Source organism: Rhinolophus sinicus, linkage group LG07, assembly GCF_036562045.2.
Source record: "Rhinolophus sinicus isolate RSC01 linkage group LG07, ASM3656204v1, whole genome shotgun sequence".
In the NCBI taxonomy this organism is placed as follows: Eukaryota; Metazoa; Chordata; class Mammalia; order Chiroptera; family Rhinolophidae; genus Rhinolophus; species Rhinolophus sinicus.
In genome coordinates this window covers 21,688,523-21,707,896 of record NC_133757.1, presented here as the reverse complement: position 1 = coordinate 21,707,896, position 19,374 = coordinate 21,688,523, and the positions used below count along the sequence as shown (strand labels likewise).

Genomic DNA, 19,374 nt, shown 5'->3' with positions numbered 1-19,374 from the left:
TGTGTCCCAATCCTTCAGCAAAAATATGCTCAGTGACCTCAAAAATATGCACAAGGACTTTCTAATTTATGAAATGGATTCCTAAAAATTGGAAGTTCAGATACCAAGAAATTTTGGACTAGATTATAAGTGCAAGTCATTTAGTAGCATTAGCTTTTGTTTTCACAAATTCCAGCCAATAACTTCTTACTAGTTTGTCTTAATATTTTCTCGGAGGAACATCCTCAGGAAGAATATATTTTGTTTATCAAATTGTGCCAGGAGAAAAGTAGCCTGTGCTTTAAAAGTCTGAACAACAAGCATATTATCATTTCTAAAATAAAACATTAGTTAAAATATTCATTTTTCTTACTCACATACTCAATATAAAAAAGTTCCAGTGAAAAGAAGTGAGTATGGAAGCACATGTAGAACAAAATTAAAGATGATTAAAATTTAAGATTCCATCAATTGTAAAACTTACCTATATTATATATGACTAAGAAATGGAGGTTGGAGGGGGGAAGGCCCAAGAAAAGTCAGAGACTCATAAAGTTAGGATATCAAAGGGCTATACCCGTAATACAAGGATGAAGGAGAAATAAATCTGTGACACAGAAGGAGCACACAAGGAAATATGTACATCTCAGCCTTGACACTGAGTCCAAGGAGGGGGGAACCTCCCCCTGAGAGTCTAAACAATTCAGTCATGGAGGTTTGTGGGCTATATTTACACTACTAGGATGGTTAACATTATTGCCCCTAGGTGACTGAAAGAAATGAAATTCTCTCTGGAAGAACTCAACTTAATTCTAGGTGGTATACTGTTAGATGCAGCCCAATTTCAGAGATGTTTTACTGTGAAAGAAATGTGTATCTTAAAAGTGATAAAATACTAAGAGTACTGATCATACTACCTTGCCACCAAAGATTTCAAAGCAAACTTTAAGGAGATTCATCAAAAATGTTTAAGTAAGAAACATTAAAATTCCCTTCACCTTCATTCTCAAATGAAGAAGTCGCGATAATGGGGGCAGGATGGTAGAGAATAAAAGAGAGGACTAACAAATTAAGAAAAACACACAAATTAAGGAAGAAGTCAGAAATAATAACAGTACTTCTGAAAATAAACTTACTATTCTAAAACCTCGGTCTAATTAAACACAGGTTTTTCTAATCCTTTTTTTCCTATTTTCCTCTAAAATCTTTTTCACTTTTTCTCCCCAACTTTTTTTAAAGTAAAGATCAATGTATAGAGGATAATTTATAAAATGCAGCAAAACATCAAGGTTGAATTCTGTGGGACAAAAGCAAAAGAAGAAAATACGATTATCCTGTTATGGTCTGAACAAATTAACAACTTACTATGCCTATAATGAAAAAGAGAGGTCAAAATTTAGAATGTAAAATAAAAGCAAATGATGAGACTCCTTTTGGTCTCTTACCTAAAAGACAGCAGCTCCAGTAATAAAAGGCATTCTAACAACTCTAGAGGATTAGGGTTACATCATGACACTGAAAGGAGGGTGCATTTTTCCCTTTATTACTCATCCTAGAGTACCTGTATTTCCCTAGATATATTCCCTTGAATGTGAATAACCTTTTTATTTACAAAATTTTAAATAAACAAGTTGAGGAGGTTTTCAAGTCTTGTTTTCCCACCAAATTTACTGAGGTATGGTTTCCTTAAAATTCACTCATTTTAAGTGTGTAAAGTTTAGTGAGTTTTGGCAATTGTATACACTGATATAACAACTACTACAATCAACCCCCAAAATTTCTTACTGTCCTTTTGCAATACCCTTCCCAACCCTTGGCCCCAGGCTATCACCTGAACTCTGCTTTCTGTCACTACAGTTTTCTTATTAATACAATCAAGCATCATGTAGTTTGTGTCTGGCCTCTTAGCACAATACTTCTGATATTCATTCATACTGTTATATGCATCATAACTTTTTTATTCCTCAGTAGTATTCCATTGTGTGGACATACCACTATTTGTCCATTCGGTTAATAGATATTTTGAGTTGTTCTTAGCTTGGACTATTATACATAATGCTGCTATGAACAGTCATATACAAATCTGTGTGGATATTTGCTTTCGTTTCCCTTGGATAAATACCTAAAAGTGGAATTACTTGGTCATAGGTAAGTTTAACTTCAAAATGTATTGCTAAAACGGTTTTCTATTTTGCCTCCTCAACAGCGATGAATGAGAGTGCCAGCTGTTCCACACTGTCAGTGTCTTTCCTTTCAGTCATTCTAGTTATTTAACTTAGTCATTCTAGTGGGTGCAGTGGCATCTCATTGTGGTTTTAATTTGTATTTCCTTAATGACTAATAATGTAGAACATCTTATCAAGTGCTTATTGGCTGTATTTTTTTGTGTGTGAAGTTATCAATTCAAATCTCTTGCCCGTTTTTAAACTAGGTTTTGTTTTATTGTTGTATTGTAAAGATTCTTTATATTTTAGGGACAAGTCTTTTATCAGATACACACACACACACACACACACACACACGAAATATTTTTCTCCCAGTCTGTTTTCTTAATGGTGTCTTTCAAAATGCATTTTTAAAAAATTTTTGGTAAAGCCCAATTTATCAATTTTGTCTTTCATGTTTTTATATACTTTATCTAAGAAATCTTTACCTAATTCAAAGTCACAAAGATTTTCATCTACACTTTATTTTTAACTTTTACATTTAGGTCTATGATCCATTTTGCGTTATATTTTTATATATGGTTTGAGGTAAAGGTCGAGGTTCATTTTTTCTCTGAATATTCAATTGTTCCAGCACATTTGTTAAAAAAAAACTAACCTCTTGCCATTGAATTACCTTGGCCTTGTTGCTGAAAAATCAACTGACTAATATATGACTGCATCTATGAACTCTCTATTAGGTTTCATGATGTATATAAGTCTTACACTAATACCACACTGTCTTGATTACCATAGATTTACATAAGGCTCAAGTATAATTTTTGGTGATTTAACTATAATAACAATCCTTTCCTATTACTATTAGGGAAATATTTCACAGATACCAAATGACAAACTTGACTATGTGTCAAAATATCACACATACCAAAATTGTGAAGAATTCTTTTCATCTCAAAGTACAAAATTTATCAATTTATTTCTAAAGATAGCAAAAGAGAATAAAAGCTAACTGATTACATTTCTGTGATCCAAGCATTTCAAATGTACTTGGTTCAGTACCTATTTAGGTAGTACAGGAATTGCCCTAGGTGCCCCTAGAAATAAACCTAAAACAATATCTCAGCCCTCATAGTGTTCTTAGGTTTATATAAACTTTCCTAGCTAACCAATTCTTACATACAGTTTACTATAGGGAAAAAGTTAGTACTAATTACTTCCCAAGATTTTGAGTGATCTAGAAATACAGTTCTTCAATCTACAAACCAGCTTTATAAACAACCAGTGTACAAGACTAACAAATATACCAGAACCGTGATAATCTTTATCATAGAAATTGTTTAACAACTGCAGATTTGTAGCCAGTGCTGGAAGGAAAGAAAACATACAAACTTAAAGGCAGTCCTTTCATAATTTTCACATTTAAAGAAACCTCAAAACTCTAGTGATGTCATGAGTGGTCTAAAAGTAATACAGAATTATTTATATCATGGTTTGTTCTCTTTACTCAATAATGAGGTTTAAAATAGCAGTAAAATTGGCCAATTTTATTTTGCTTGTAATCAATACATGATTAAATTAAAATAAATTGTAAGCACAGGCTCTGAAACTACTTCAAATTTTCTAATAGAACAAAGAACTAGAAAAAATTAAGAGCTTCCAAAGAATAACAATTAAAAATTTACTGTAGTTCTGAAGACTTTTTTGAGAAATCTATGTGCTATTTAATCAAAGAGAATATATCTTTAAAGTCCATTTATGCTTGAAGGCTAGGAGTGAGAAAAGCAACAGTATGCAGACATTAACTGACATGTCACCTATCACAGGGGTCACAAAAAGAAAATCGGTGACAACTCAGACTCTGAAGCATAAGAGAAAATAATATTAAAACAATTAAAAAACCTAACAGAACTATTTTATATTACAAAGAGAGGAACACGAGATTCTAATTCAAAATTTTTTGCCTACAATGCCCAGAAAGAAATAAAAATCACAGGCTGTTTTCTCTCAATCTTTCACACCATTTTTTAAAAGTACAATTTATTTTTAAATGCCTTTGAATTTTTAAACTACACTCATTTCTATGTAAAACTCATGGGTAAGACACCACAGTTTGATTCCAATCTTCACAAATACTTTCTACCAAAAAACAAAATGAGTTTACCACAGAGTAAAGAGGGTGTTTATAACTCACTAAATTTCTCTTCAGATTATCCATCCTCAATGCTGTTTTTCAAAACAGCAATAGTAACTTTACAGTAGATCACATGTGAAACACTAACAATGTAAGCTTTCAGCTAATTTCTTTCAATCTCTTCCTCTACCGCCATTCTCAGGCTGGTACTAGCACTGCTTATTAATCTTCCAATTCACTCAGATGACTGGAACACCTCTTCACTGAGAAAAATGAGGGAAAAAGAAGAATAAACTCACTTACCTTTCCTTAGACATTCTCAGAGATCTACTTCCTCTGGATGAGAATACAGGATCAACAAACAAGCTTCACTGATCTCTTGAGAACTGTAGCTCATTTGTTAAAGCACAGAGAACTCTGGCCCTGAGAGGCCCAACAAATTTGGGCGCAATGCCGAACACTAACCAGGCAGTATCTCAGTGACCAATATCCTCAGCTTTAAATACTTAAAAACCTAAGAAAATAGAATAAAAAACTGGAAAGCAGGAAAAATAACTAATAGTCTGAACTGTTTAAGACTGGCCAGTTTAGGAAGGAGACAATCCAAATGGCAAGTTCCCGTAAAAGACAGGAGTCCTTACTGGCAAACACACAGAAAAAGCAAATTTACCCCCTAATGAGGCCCGCCAACAGTACGCAAACAATGTGTCACAGAATGGAGCGGCCCTAGTCAGTCCAAATCATTTTTAGTTTGCTCTGGGAAAAAATAAACAAACAGGATAAATAATATTATGTCTTAATTATCAGTTTAGTGAGGACCTCCCTTAGAAAATGAACAATGTGAACTACAAGAGAATAAACTGTGTGCCGATCATATTACAGAAGGAACCTAAAGTATTTCCACACTGAGGTCTTTTTTTCTGATCATTAACTGCTTTTAAGGAAAACATCTGTTACTCAATCGCCTGAAAATTTCAGCTCATGTGAAAAGAAATTTACAGATCTTTGGCATATGGGGGATAAATCCAGATCATTCTAAAGGTTAATTCCAAACTTCAGAGCAAGTTGAGGTTTGAAAGAAAAACATCTGCAGCATTCCTGCCTCCTGACCAATATAATGCATAGGGATTATGCAACTCGGGAAGAAATAAACAAGTGTGTTAAAGTCTAGGAATCTTATATTGAGATAGCAAATAAGTCCTCCTAGTGGTGATTCAAATTAAAAATAAAATATACGTACTTTAAAGAAATACTACTTGAATTAAAACTTGAAATTAAAAAAAAAAAACTCTCTTTAAATATTACCCAAATATCTTACCATAAGATGTTACCATTAAAAACTATTAATTCAAACTAAAATTTTCAGTTTATTTAGAAAAGCAGCATGGTGTAGGGAAAGAGAATGAGCACTGACCAACTACGTTTAAATCCCAGGTCTTCTACTTTCAGCTTCTGGAAACTTAAATAAATTACTTAAACTAAGCCTGAGATTTTTTTATCTATAGAACATAGGTAACATCTGGTAGGGTTGTCTGTCATACGTAAGCACTCAAAGAACTACTGTAACTTGGAAAGTGGGGGTACATAGAAAGCAATTGGACTGTGAAGCATTACCTCATCAAGACAGCTCTTGGGAAATACTTTTTAAAACTCCAATTCTCAAATTGTACATGAATATAAAGGGTTTTCTTGACTACCCTCAAACCAAATTCTATAAATATAAGAACACAAACTGAATATGGAAAAATGATCTAATCCTTAAGGTTGCCAATTTCCCATGGCTTCATCTTGTGGCATCACAGCTCAGTGTGGTGGAAATAAATGTAATTACTATTTTAAGATTTTACTACTTGCAAAGAGAAAGGAAAATAAAACTTCTCACCTGAACAGAGATTATACACTTATATGAGCTTCCCGTGCAAAAGAAACTGCATTGTCTGAAAATTAATAGCTCTTTCAAACTCCATCCATATATTCAAGAAATATTTACTGAATCTCTCTGTGGCTGGTACCAGTAGTCCTTGATTTTAAAGAGTTCAAAGTCTAATTAAATAGGCCCATTCAGTTTAAACGTGGTATGTAATTATGGTATCAGAGAGATGCACAATGGAGAGGTACATCTATGTTCTCTCGGCTGAGTCTTATCGAAAGACAGGATGCCAAAGTCGTTGTTTCTTTTTAAACTGACACTGTGCTAAGCACTTTATATTTCTTTTATCCCATTTAATTGTCAAATAACTCTATAAGGTAGAAATTATTCCAATTCCATAGATGACAAAAGTTTACAGAAGTTAAATACTGATTCTAATGAAATTAAGTGGAATAATCCAAAAATGCCAATCCTAGGCCCAAGCTCTCAACTACCATAGTAAAAAGATCAGCAGGTGTGAATCAGGCGAAGTGGAAAAGAGGTGGTGGAGAACATTTCAATAGAAGAGGAACTATGAACAGAAAGCAGAGTGACACGGGTATTACGATCTATGGGGGAGAACTAGATGTAGTTCAGAGTTGATGGAATATAGTTTGAAGAAGGGATGAAAAGCAGAAAGGAACAGATCAGTATTACAGGGCCATAAGGAAGGGGCTTAGAATGTATCCTATAGCTGGACGTGATGGCACTGAAGGTTTTAAGCAGGGTGATAGTGGGTTTGAAGAGAACAAAGCTGAAGGCAGGGAGATCTAGTGGGGTCAGTGGAGTAATGAGGACAGTGATAACCAGCACCTGGATGAGTACTATCAGGAATGAAAAGAAAAGACTAGAAGGTAGAAATTAGGAGGTTCATATTAAAGCGTGAACATGCATGTGTGTGTTTAAATGTACTGAAAAGGGACTAAGAAGGACGATTTCCATACTGATGGTGTTTACCCTATGAGAAAGAAGAGCTGGGGTCAAATAGCAAACGAAGGAGAAATTTCACATTTAACTCTATATATTTCTGTATTCCTAAATATTGTACAATAAAAATTACCTCATAATTTGAAACACTTTTTTTTTTAAAAAATTATGGAATGCTTCACGAATTTGCATGTCATCCTTGCGCAGGGGCCATGCTAATCTTCTCAGTATCTTTCCAATCTTAGTATTTGTGCTGCAGAAGTGAGCACTTGAAACACTTCTTTAAAAAATTAAGAAATTAAAATTTGGGATTGATGATTGTATTACTCTCCACTTGGGTCCATGGTAGTTGTATTCAGAGATGGTTTAACTTCCTAATGAATGTAGTAACAATAAAATTCTTTTTAAAAAAGTTTTGAAAAGGAAGTAGTTGGAAATAGAGCCAGAAATGTATTTCACGTCCTTTGATTCTTAAACCAAAGCTCATTAAGATTTAAATGTTTAATATATAATTTGAAACTATAAAAACTAGCATAGTAATTTGAAAAAAGATTACAAAATGGAATTCTGAAACTAAAAAAATTATAAAAAACAAAATTAAAAATGTGATGAATAGATTCAGGTCAGACTCAACTAAAAAGAGAATTAGTGAACTGGAAGTAGGTCAGGAAAAACCTTCCAGAATGTAACATGGAGAAAAAAGATGGAAAATACAAAAGAAAGGATGAGAAGTAAGGACACAGTGCTGATGTGTAGCATACGCTTATAGAGTTCAGAAGGAGAGAAGAAAGAGAATAGAGCAGGGACAATATATTAAAGATATTGACTGAGAATTTACAAAACCGAGCACAGACTTAAGAAAAGACAATGAACCTCAAGATAAATAAAGAGAAATCCAAAGTTTATTACCTACTAATATGGTGAGGAATATGAGTGAGAATCACACATCTCCGTACCTTTTGCACAGTTTTCATTTTTGAAAGCACATTACTATTAAATATAATAACATATAATAATGTTATCAAACAGGATGTATTTTTATGTAATGTTACAGATTATGTTAAATAACAAATACAATTAAACCAATGGAAAGAAAAAAAACACTTAACCAAAACCAAATAAATTAACCTGCATATGAATACCCTAAGAACACTGTATAGAAAAATAGCAAGAATGAACTAATCCAAGCAACTAAAAACAACAGTATTTGACTATATACCTTTAGTCATTGGCAGGGTAGGGAAAGAGAGTAGAAGTATTGCAAACAAATTGTGATTTTTTTTTTTTTTTTTTTTAGGTTTGTTATGGTATGGGTGAATCAATTCTGAAAATATTTTAGATGAATTCTTAAATTGAGCAAATGAGTAAATATGTTGATGCTGGAAGCCAGGGTTCTCACTGTAGAACAAGCGATATACAAACATGGAATGGGCGCAGACAAGAAACAGCTTTCTCCATCTCCCGACAAGTGGACATAATCCTGGCTTTTTTTCCTGCCGCTGTGCAGGTAACATGAGGTTTGGGCTGGCAGTGTGAAGTATTTGCGTAGGTATGTTGGGGGTTGAGCTATGTGTTTTGGGGTGGCTCCATGAGCTGGCCAAACCTGTCTGATTAAAGTAGCCCTCGTTTACCCCCAAATGATGACTGATGTAATGCTTCTAAGTGGATGTCTCTCTCATGTTTCTCCTTCTTCAGAAACCCCAGCTAAGTCACCTACTTGTTACTTAAACTGTTTTTCTAGCTTTATTTTTTTTCTACATGCCATTTCTTCATCCTCTCCACTAATATTTTTCTTTTCATTCTGGAGCCTGCTGGTCCTGTTCTGTTTCCCATGGAACACCTTTTACTTCTGCTTTCTCTCTCCTCAGCTCTCGTGGCAAGGTGAGGTGGTCTGGGAGACAGACGTTTCCACATTTGGCATTTGCTAAGTTGGAGTCTTCACTTTAACCTGAGGCCACCTAGGAGAGCGTTCAGTCTTGTTACCTAAGTCTTCAGCTGTTTGGGTAAGAAACTTAGGCTGGCGACTCCTCACTGTGCAGGGCAGGGTAGCAGGTTTCTGTACTGTCGCCCAGGGTGGTGGTGACTGTCCTTCTGGAGGGCCATGACAAGCATGCCATTCAGCCTATACTGCTTGCACATCTTGGCTTCCCCCTTGCTCTGGGGCTGCGCTCTGTCGATTGGGGCTCCCCAGGTGAACCCTGCCCCAAGTTGTAGTATGACCCAGTTTTTCCACTTGCCACACCCCATTCCTGTCCCTTTTCCAAATCCTGCACTGTATCTTAGCCAGTGTGCTGCTTACCTAAAAAGTCCGGGGGTCTTAAGTGAATGGGAGGGTGTCTCCTCTGCCTCCATGGGTTTGTCTTTGTCTCCACTTCCAGCATTTATGAACGTGGTGAAGAGGAAGAACCCAGAGAAGTAGCTGACTGAGGAGTGGGGAAGCAACATGGGGCTTGCTGGGGAGAAGCCCTTAAAGAAAATGATTCTTTCTGGTGAGATGCAGGCTGCTGTTTCATTCCCAAGGGTACAGGAGAGGGTTTCCCATGCCTGGTGTGATACTGGGCTGAGTCAGGGGAGGCTGATACTGGGCTAGTTCTGGGGGCCAGGCGCCAAGGGCATGTGTAGGATGGAAGGAAGCATACTGCTATCCAACACTTCTTTTTCTTGGTGTGGACATGACTCTTGTATGTCCAAAAGGTGGCAAGAATTGGTTTAGGATCTGTGGCCTGGACTCTGGATGGGGGTGATGAGGAAACTGAATTTCAGATTTCTTGTGGGCTCCCATTCCTCAAGGTAAATCAATTGGGTGGGTATAAGAAATCTGAGGAGAAGGTTGTATGCTCTGACCACGGCTCCACTGAGCGTTTGCTAATCTTTGTTAAATTATGATTGAGGGAAGAACCCAGTCCCTCTGATAGTATTACCTTCATGTTTGTCTTCGTTTCCTTGCCTTGGATGTTAGGGTGGCCTCTTGAGAACTGTGACATTTGGACCTGGGGCCAGGTAATAACTGGGGAAGCCTTCTGTGAGGGTAGTCTTTCCCTGGCTACCTCTCTCAAACCCACCCCTGCCATTTCCTGTCTGTCCTATGTTGGCAGCTAGGTGCCCTGACCGGGTTTCTTCGGTCAGGAGCCATTTCCCCTCTCCTCAGTGGGTGAGGCACTCCCTCTTCCTCTCCCCTCCCTCCTCCACTCTCCCCCTCTTGAGCAGGGGTGGCTCGGGAAGGAAAGAGAGGAAGCAGGAGGGAGCTGGTGTGCAGGTATGAATGCCTGTTACAAAGGAAGCTGCCTCCTGGCCTTCTCCTCCTCCTTTGTGCCCCGTCCCACCTAGGGTTTCAGGGGGGAATTCCGCTCACTCTCAGGAATTTTTTTCGTTTTCCCGTTCCCAAATCCTGAGAAAAGTTGGTTAGAAAATCACGAAAATCAGTTCCTTGAACCCAGGTGGTTGTTAGTGTCGGTTGTCACTTTGTGGAAATGATTCAACGTGAACAGAAAACAGTTTATATTTCGGGATTCGGGAACAGGAAAGCAAAACAAATTCCTGAGAATGGATAGGAATTCCTGCCTGGAAAACCTAGTCCCACCTATCAGTGCCCAGGAGCTCTCAGTATTACCACAGGCTTTGTGTATGCTCTGGGCCAGGGGAGAGCTGGAGCAGATGAGAGATGAATGAGGGGTGGGGGGGTGGAGGAGATGGTGACAGCTGGGCTGACTTGGACCCCTGGGGAGAAGAGGCTACTGACCCAGGAGAAGCTGGGGAGGAACAGCAGAGCTGGAGATGGGAAAGGAAATTGTGTTTGGGAGTGGGCGTGAGATTGGGCTGGCAACTGAACCTGGGGCTTAGAGGTTTTGGTTGTTTTGAGCATGGATGACCCAAAGGGGTGGGTGAAAGGTGTAGTTTCTGTGACCGCTGAAATGATATTGTTCTAGGAATGTGGTGAGGTATATGCTATAGTTTTTACCATTGGGGTAGGACCTTTCATTCTCATTCCATGATTTACAGAATACTTGGTGGCCAGTTGTAGGAGGACTAAACCTATTTCTATTATTTGGTTAACTCTGAGCAGCTTGATTTAGCTGCACTGGAGATGAACATATAGAAGACTTCTGTTAGGGATGAAGGAGAGGAGGCAGGGGTATTAAAAAAAAGAAAGAAAGAAAGAAAAGAAAAAAGAACCTTTTCAGGATAAACTGGAATTGGAAGTAATAGTATGAACTCATGATTTCTAAAATATGTGTAAGAATGTATACCCAGTAAAAATAACCTTCATGAATAAAGACATTTCTAGAACACTCCACCCAAAATAAGCAGAATACACATTCCTGTCAATTAAATATAGAAAATTATACAAGACAGACCATGTGCTGGCCCATAAGCCAAACCTCAATAAATTTAAAAGCACTGAATCATACAAAATACATTCTTCAACCAAGGGTTGAATACCCTTCAACCAAGGGTAATTTAGATCATTGAAAAATATGTGTAAATTCAACAACACGTTCCTCAATAACCAATGGGTTAAAAAGAAATCACAAGGGAAATTAGAAAGTACTTAGAGATAATTGAAAACAAAACTTAACATACCGAAATTTATAGGATGCAGTGAAAGCTGTTCTCAGAGGAAAATTTATAGCTTTAAGTGCATAAATTAAACAAGAAGTATTATCTCAAACCAGTGACCTAATCTTCCATCTTAAGAAATTAGAAAAGAGCAAATTAAACCTCAAAGCAAGCAAAAGGAAAGAAACAATAAAGATTAGAGCAGAGATAAACATAATAGAAAAACACTGGGGAAAAATAAAAAATAGGCAAACATTTAGCTAAACTGATGACGACGAAGGAGAGAGGGCAAATTACTAAAATCAGGAATGAAAACAGAGACATTACTACTGACCTTACAGGAATAAAAAGAAATATAAAGGAATACTATAAACAATTGTAGGTCAATATGTTAGGTAACTGAGATGAAATGGACAAATACCTAGAAACACACAAACTACCGATACTGACTCAAGGAGAAACAGAGAATTTGAATGGAGCTATAATAAGTGAAGAGATTAAGCTGGTAATCAAAAAACTTTCAACAAAGAAAAGCTCAGAACTGATAGCTTCACTTGAATTCTATCAAATGTGTAAAGAAGAATTAATACCAATCCCTCTTAAACCCTTCTGAAAAACAGAACCTGTAACACTTCTCAAATCATTCTGTGTAGCCAGTAGTATATCTTATTATCAAAGCCAGTTAAGACATCACAAGGAAAGAAAAATATAGAATATCCCTTATGAATACAGATGCTAAAAATCCTCAGCAAAACACTAGCAAACCAAACCCAATGGCCCAGTAAAAGAATTATACATCATAACCAAATGAGATTTGTCCCAGGACTGCAAGGTTAGTTCACCATACAAAAACAATATTTAGAAGGACAAAAAAAATACAACAATTTCAATAGACATACAAAAGTATTCTGATACTTATACAACTACATGGTACAACACAAAAAACCTTGAAAACATTATGTTACGTGCAAGATGCCAGACACAGAACACCACATACTATATGATTTCACTGATATGAAATGTCCAGAACAGGCAATTCCATAAGGGCAGAAAGTAAATTAGTGGTCACCAGGGGCTGGAGAGAGAAGAGAATGGGGAGTGATTACTAATGGGTAGGGGGTTTCTTTTAGGGGGATGAAAATGTTCTAAAATTAGATAATGGTGATGGTTATATAACTCTTGATATACTAAAAACCACTGAATTGTATACTGTATTACGTTATGTAAATTATATCTCAATAGAGCTGTTAAAAAAATACAAAGACAAATCAGCAAGAAAAAGAGAAACCAATTGGCAAATGACTTGAATAGACAAGTCACAAAAGAGGATATCTAAATGGCTACTTAATATATAAAGAGGTGTTCAACCTAACTACTTAAAAATTAAAACCAAAATGAGATACCACATCCACCAGAATAATCAAAAGATCAATATTAAAGTATTGGTGACACAGCTCTCATACATTGCAGGTAGAACTGTAAATCAGAGCAACCACTTGGGAAAACTATTTTGCAGTATCTACTAAAAATAAACAGTTGTTTACCCTATGGCCTGGGAATCCTATTCCTAGGTAGAAGCCAAAAGAAATGACATCCCACCATTCTTGTACCCACCAAAAGGTATGTTCAAGAATGTTTATAGCATTACCCCTATATTTTTAAATTAAACTACAGTAAAATTGAACTTTAGGGGTACACATGACTATGGATTTTAATGCATTTATAGATTCAAGTAAAACCACCACAATCAGGAATCAAAACAGCTCCACCACCCCAAAAACTCTCTCCTGCTCCCCTTTTGCACTCACACTTCCCCTCCTCTGACTTGTTCTCTGTCATTGTCATTGTCTTTGTGAATGTCATATAAATAGAATCATACAGCATTTAATCTTTTGAGACTGGCTTCTTTGAGAGGCATCCCAGTTGCTATGTGTATCAATAGTTTGCTCCTTTTTCCTGAGTTATATTTCATTGTATAGATATACTGCATTTTGTTTATGCATTCACCATTGAGGGATATATAGAGTTGTTTCTAGTTTGAGGCAATTTTAAACGGAGATACTATAAACATTTGTGTACAGTTTTTGTGTGTGTAAGTTTTCATTTCTCTAGGGTAAATATCTAGGAATAAGATTTCTGAGTCATATGACATCTCTATAAGAAACTACCAAACTGTTTTGCAGAGTGGCTGTACCATTTTGCCTTCTATTAGCAATGTACAAGAGTTCCAGTTGCTCCACACCCTTGACAATATGTGGTATTGTCAGTATTTTTTATTTTAGCCATTTTAATAGGCATGTACATTGTGGTTTTAATTTGTATTTCCTAATGGCTAATAATGTTAAACATGTGCCTTTATGCCATCCATATGTCCTCTACAGTGACATGTCAGTATTTTGCCTATTTCTTCATTGGCTTGTTTTCATATTGTTGAATTTTAAAAGTTCTTTATGTACTCTGGATACAACTTCTTTATCAGATGTGTGATTTACAAATATTTTCTCAGTCTGTAATAGCTTTGTACTTAATTGCTAAAAACTGTAAAAAGCCGAAAAGTCCATCAACAGAAAAGCAATAAATAAACTATAGTATATTGATACAATGGGATGCCATATAGTAATAAAAAAGAACAAATAACTGATACACACAAAAACCTGGATGAGTCTCTCTCAGACATTACATTGAATAAAAGAAGTCATACACAAAAGAGTCCTTGAAAGTGAAATATGCTATCTATGAACAATATTTCCTCAACATGAGTTTATCACAAGGTTTCATTAAATCAAAGATCTGCTATCTTGTTTTCTTTCTCTTCCTTGCCACTGCTGCCATCACCACCACCACTTTTCCTTTTAATTTTACTTTTAGGTATATTGTTTTTGGAAGAAGCAGAGAACCAATTGAGAATGTTTTAGGATCCAGTATCTTCTTTTGAACAATCAAGTTTAGAGAATTTGTATTCTACAAAGTATTAGGTTGGTGTAAAAGTAATTGAGGTTTTTGCAATTACTTTTAACCTTTTAAACCAGTTACTTTTGCACCAACCTAATAGTATACCACCACACATTATAAAGACCACTTGTATTTAAAATAGACAAGAAATATCTATGATGTAAGAAAACGGATGTCACTAAGACTATTCTTAAAATTAAACTTTTTATGTTGAGATAATTGTAGATTCACATGTAGGACTAAGAACAGACATAACCTCTGTACTCTTCACCCAGTTTCCCCCAACAGAAACAACTTGCATAGTTGTTTCTGTACAATGTTTCTGTACAAATATAGTACAATGTCACAATCAGGAAACTGACATTAACACAATTCACCAACCTTATTCAGATTTCACCAGTTTTACATACTCTTACACCCACTTGTGTGTGTATAGATTCCTGTAATCACCACTAGAGCCAAGATACAAAACAGCGCTATCACAAGGATTCCTTAGGCTACTGTTTTATGGCTACATCCACCTCCCTCTACCCACCCCAATCTCCAAGCCCTGGGAACCACTACGCTGGTCTCAATCTCCGTAATTTTGTCATTTCAAAAATGTTACAGACAAGGAATTATACAGTATATAACATTTTGAGACCAGCTTTATTAATTCAACATAATTTTCTGGAGATAGATCAAAGCTGTCTGTATTAATAGTTCATCCCCTTTTACTACTGAATAATATCCCATAGATAAAATGCTTTGTGTGAAATAAGTAGCCTAAAAAAATCTTACCAGTCCTTGAATCCTCATCTGTCATTCCCTAGGAATGTGAAACGCTGATCAAAGCATTAGAATGATATACTAACGAAAAATTTTTAACACAGTTCTGATACTCTACCTGATTCTTCTTATTCTGACAAGGTATGTGCCATCTGTATATTATTTAGGAAACATGGCTCCTTGGCATTCCTGAGAACATGTATTTTCCATGTAATTTTCAATTTATAAAATGGTTATTGAAATTTTAACAACATATCCATTTGAATATTTGAACCCATACTAAAATGACAGGTTAAGCCAACTTGATCCATAACACAACTAAAGCTGAATGATATTCATGTGATATCCGTAAGAGTTAAGAGAGAAGTAAAGTAAAATTATCAAGTCTGTCTCTATAAAACCCAATACCTGTTTTTAATCTGAGGTTAAAAAAAAATCATCATTTCTAATTCCACTACTGTGCTAGGCAACAGGCACTACAAAATAATTTTATATAAGTACACAAATTCCTTTTTATTCCTTCAACATGTACAATAAATTTATTTTTATTGGAGAAGAAACTATTAGTCAACAGGTTTAAATAAAGATTGGTATGGTTTTGGAAGCCTAAACTTCATTTTAAAAAATAATTTCAGATAAATATACAAAGAACTTAAAAACAAAGTGATTGCAATGTCTTTTAAAATAAGGCAAAAGACAGGTTAACCGAAAATTCACCAACCCACTTACTTATCAAATTTCAATTCAACATGATAAAAACCACTGCTGAATTCCTAAGCTGTTGTCATAAAGAGCCAACTCACAGAAATCTTCTGTACTAACCATCGAAACTTTAAAAGGGTAAAACCAAATACCTGACTTCAGCATCCTGGACACAGGCAATGTGGAGAGCAGATGAAAAATGTAATTGTTCCATTCTTGGATTTGGCAGATACAAATTCTGACCTGTACTGATCACTAGTAGAATCTAGGTGTCAAACAAGGGGCTGTTGAAGAGGTAACTGTCTAACCTGCCTCCTTCAAGCCACTATCACATCTGAGCAGCTCAGCCTATCTTCTGACCATATAGCAAAACATTTCAGTGGAGGGTTTGGCCTGATGACTATCCTCAGCCTAGAAGACTCAACAACCATTAATGAGGAAATAGAAGAACAACAGTCACACATTCTGAAGGCTAGTTCCTTAATAATGACGCATGACCATCGTTTCCATTTTGAAATTCAGAAGACTAACATTAAGCAAGAAAAAGACTGAAAGTTAGATGTTTATTTACTTACCTAAAAATATTTAGCTTCTTTTAAAAGTGAATTCTAAGTCATCTTATACAATGTAGAGTTTATGATAAATGATCATTAACAGTCTGCCTGATTTAACCAATGATAAATTACCAACTCCAATAAATAGCTTGAATAAAAAGCTCTGGAAACAATTCTTTACAAATTGACTTAACTAGAAAACTAAAACAAACGTCTGCTAAATGGTTTCTATTTAAAATTTTTAATTAACAAAAGTAAATATCGGCAAGAGTTCAAGAACCCAATTTTTTATATTAAAAGGAAATTTTGCAATATGTTCAACATGGATGAACTTTGAAGACATGCTCAGTGAAATAAGCCAGTCACAAAAAGACAAATACTGTATGATTCCACTTATAATCATACAAATACTGTATGATTCCACTTAGAATAGTCAAAAGTATAATGGTGGTTGTTTGTCAGGGGCTGGAGGGAGAGGGGAGAATAGCGAGTTGTTTAAAAGGTGCAGAATTCCCATTTTACAAGATGAAAGAGTTACGGGGATGGATGGTGGTGATGGCTGTTCAACAATGTGAATGTAGTTAAATACCACTGAACTGCACACTTAAAAATGGTTAAGATGGTAAATTTTATGTTATATATACTTTACCACAATAACAAAATAAAGGAAAAAAACTTTTGAATGATCTGAAAATTCAAACCCTTGAAGAGTTTAGATTGCACTTAACTCTATGGAGAACGTAGTGTGCAGAGCCTATTAAAATCTTCCAGGAAATACTCCAAATGAATCAGAAGTGCACTTAGGCTATGACGTAGTAAATACAATTAGGACACTTGATGTTTACTAGATGATCTCTCTTCATTGCATAATTCTAGCCCTTGTTTCCACTGATAAATATGTTACATCACAACCAAATGTATACTTTATAGCCTAAACATTAAGCAAATAATTGAACAGAAAGTAAAAAACACCTCTACAAATAAATCTCTCCCAAATGCATGTGTTTTATTTATATAGATACACATAAACAGTTTTACACTTTAATTCCCATGTATATCTAGCAACATGTCTCACACACTGCTGATAATAATTAGTACCACTGATTGATTTTGAGTCTTTATACCTTCAAGAGAACCTAAAATGTTTTTACTTTTTCATGGTTTAAGGAATAACAGCAGCCTAAACATCTAGAAATGCTGCATAGCAGATGTTTCTGCTTAATAGTTACATCAATTTGTTATGAAATACCTTGTTTCCTTTGCATAAACACACACCAGAGAATTGTCATGGGGGTTAAAATTATGACCTGCTGGGTCAGTGACTGGGAGTTTGTTCAGTAAATGTTTTCATTTGTGGATCAGTTGATTAAAGATTCTAACATGCAGTTGTGGATCATAAGCTCCCACGTAAGCAATTACTAATTCACAATTATTAAGTTCAAAGCAAAAAAAAAATTATTGAACATACAGTTTCTAAAGTTGGAAGAAACCTTAGAGATCTTCCTTATTTAATTCCATCTCTTTACAGATCAAGAAACACCACCCAGAGAGAGGCAAAATGGCCCACCCAGAATCACAATTTCACAAAATCGGAACTTCTTTTTCACTGCTTAGCACTAATTTCAGAGACAACATTATAATTTTGTATTTTGTCATCTTCATTAATGTTCCTATGTCCAATGTATCATAAATATAGTCTGCATCTGACTCTTAGATTTTTACATTTTTAATGTAGATAAAATCAGTTGCTTGCATTTCCTGTAGATCTTGATTATTAAAATTATGTAGGAAACTCAATATATATTAAATTGTTTGGCACCTTGAAGCATAGCACTACCATAAATGTATCTTATTTTTCTTTCCCTGGTAGATTTGCGCCACTAAGTGATCAAAACAGAAAACTGTGGAGGCTATAAAACAAAGTAAATGGGTATACTGCTTACAGTGGGATGGACTGGGGCTTCTACCTTGCCAAGAGATGTATGTTGTAAGCCCACATGTTTAATTTAGGTCACATTCTTGAGCTTCCAGAGTATATAAAACATAAATATGCATTGGATTAAGCCGATGGTTTCCACTGCATAAAGCTGTTGTTGAGCCCATTCAACAAATACTTGACATTGTTTTGGATGCTAAGAAAACATAAAACCACTTTGACCAAACCAAATTAAGAATATAGGAGTTATGAACATTTCCAATGAATATAACAAGCAAAAAGAAACAGCAGAATTAAAGATTTGGAATTTGGAAAGGGCAGTACCCATGTTTTAAACTCTCAGAGTACAAAAGTTAGCACATTTTGGGACGTTCAGAGTTCACTATTTGCATCCTTTTAAGAATGTGACACAGATTAAAGTTGGTTTTTAATTTTTCATCTTGAACTATCTCTTGATATAAGCTTTCAAGAGATTATTATATAGCACAAGTAGTACTTACAAAGTTTGTCCCTATATTACATTATTTTTTTCATAATGTAGACATTAATAAATATTGCAGTAAATTTTTAAAAAGCTAGTAAGTCAGGCAAATGTCACCAGACTACTTTAAAAACCAACTATTGATACAACAGTTAACTTTTAAAACATTCAATACCAAGTAACTATTTTCTTCAAAATATTAACTCTTCTAAAATACCAAAATGTTACCTAATTCTGACCTAGCTTTCTATACAGAGAAGAATGGAATCAGAATTGTCTTTTTGTCAGAATTATTTTAACTTACCTGTATAAA

The 19,374-nt window shown here is 35.3% G+C and overlaps 1 protein-coding gene and 1 non-coding gene across 6 annotated transcripts in view; both read right to left on the bottom strand.

The window, feature by feature from the left end:
- Positions 1 to 19,374, bottom strand: part of NT5C2 (5'-nucleotidase, cytosolic II) — a 119,705-nt gene that overhangs the window by 43,851 nt on the left and 56,480 nt on the right. Inside the window, exon 1 of one of the 5 annotated variants that reach the window (XM_019725035.2) lies at positions 4,579 to 4,723. The exons of the other annotated variants lie outside the window; for them this stretch is intronic. Within the exon in view, the coding sequence (XP_019580594.1) occupies positions 4,579 to 4,592 (14 nt within the window). The 5' untranslated portion in view covers positions 4,593 to 4,723. Of the gene's footprint in view, positions 1 to 4,578; positions 4,724 to 19,374 lie in introns of those variants that run through there. 5 annotated transcript variants of the gene reach the window in all.
- Positions 7,274 to 7,380, bottom strand: LOC141573012 (U6 spliceosomal RNA). The gene has a single exon (XR_012498596.1). It is a non-coding gene; the product is annotated as a U6 spliceosomal RNA (small nuclear RNA).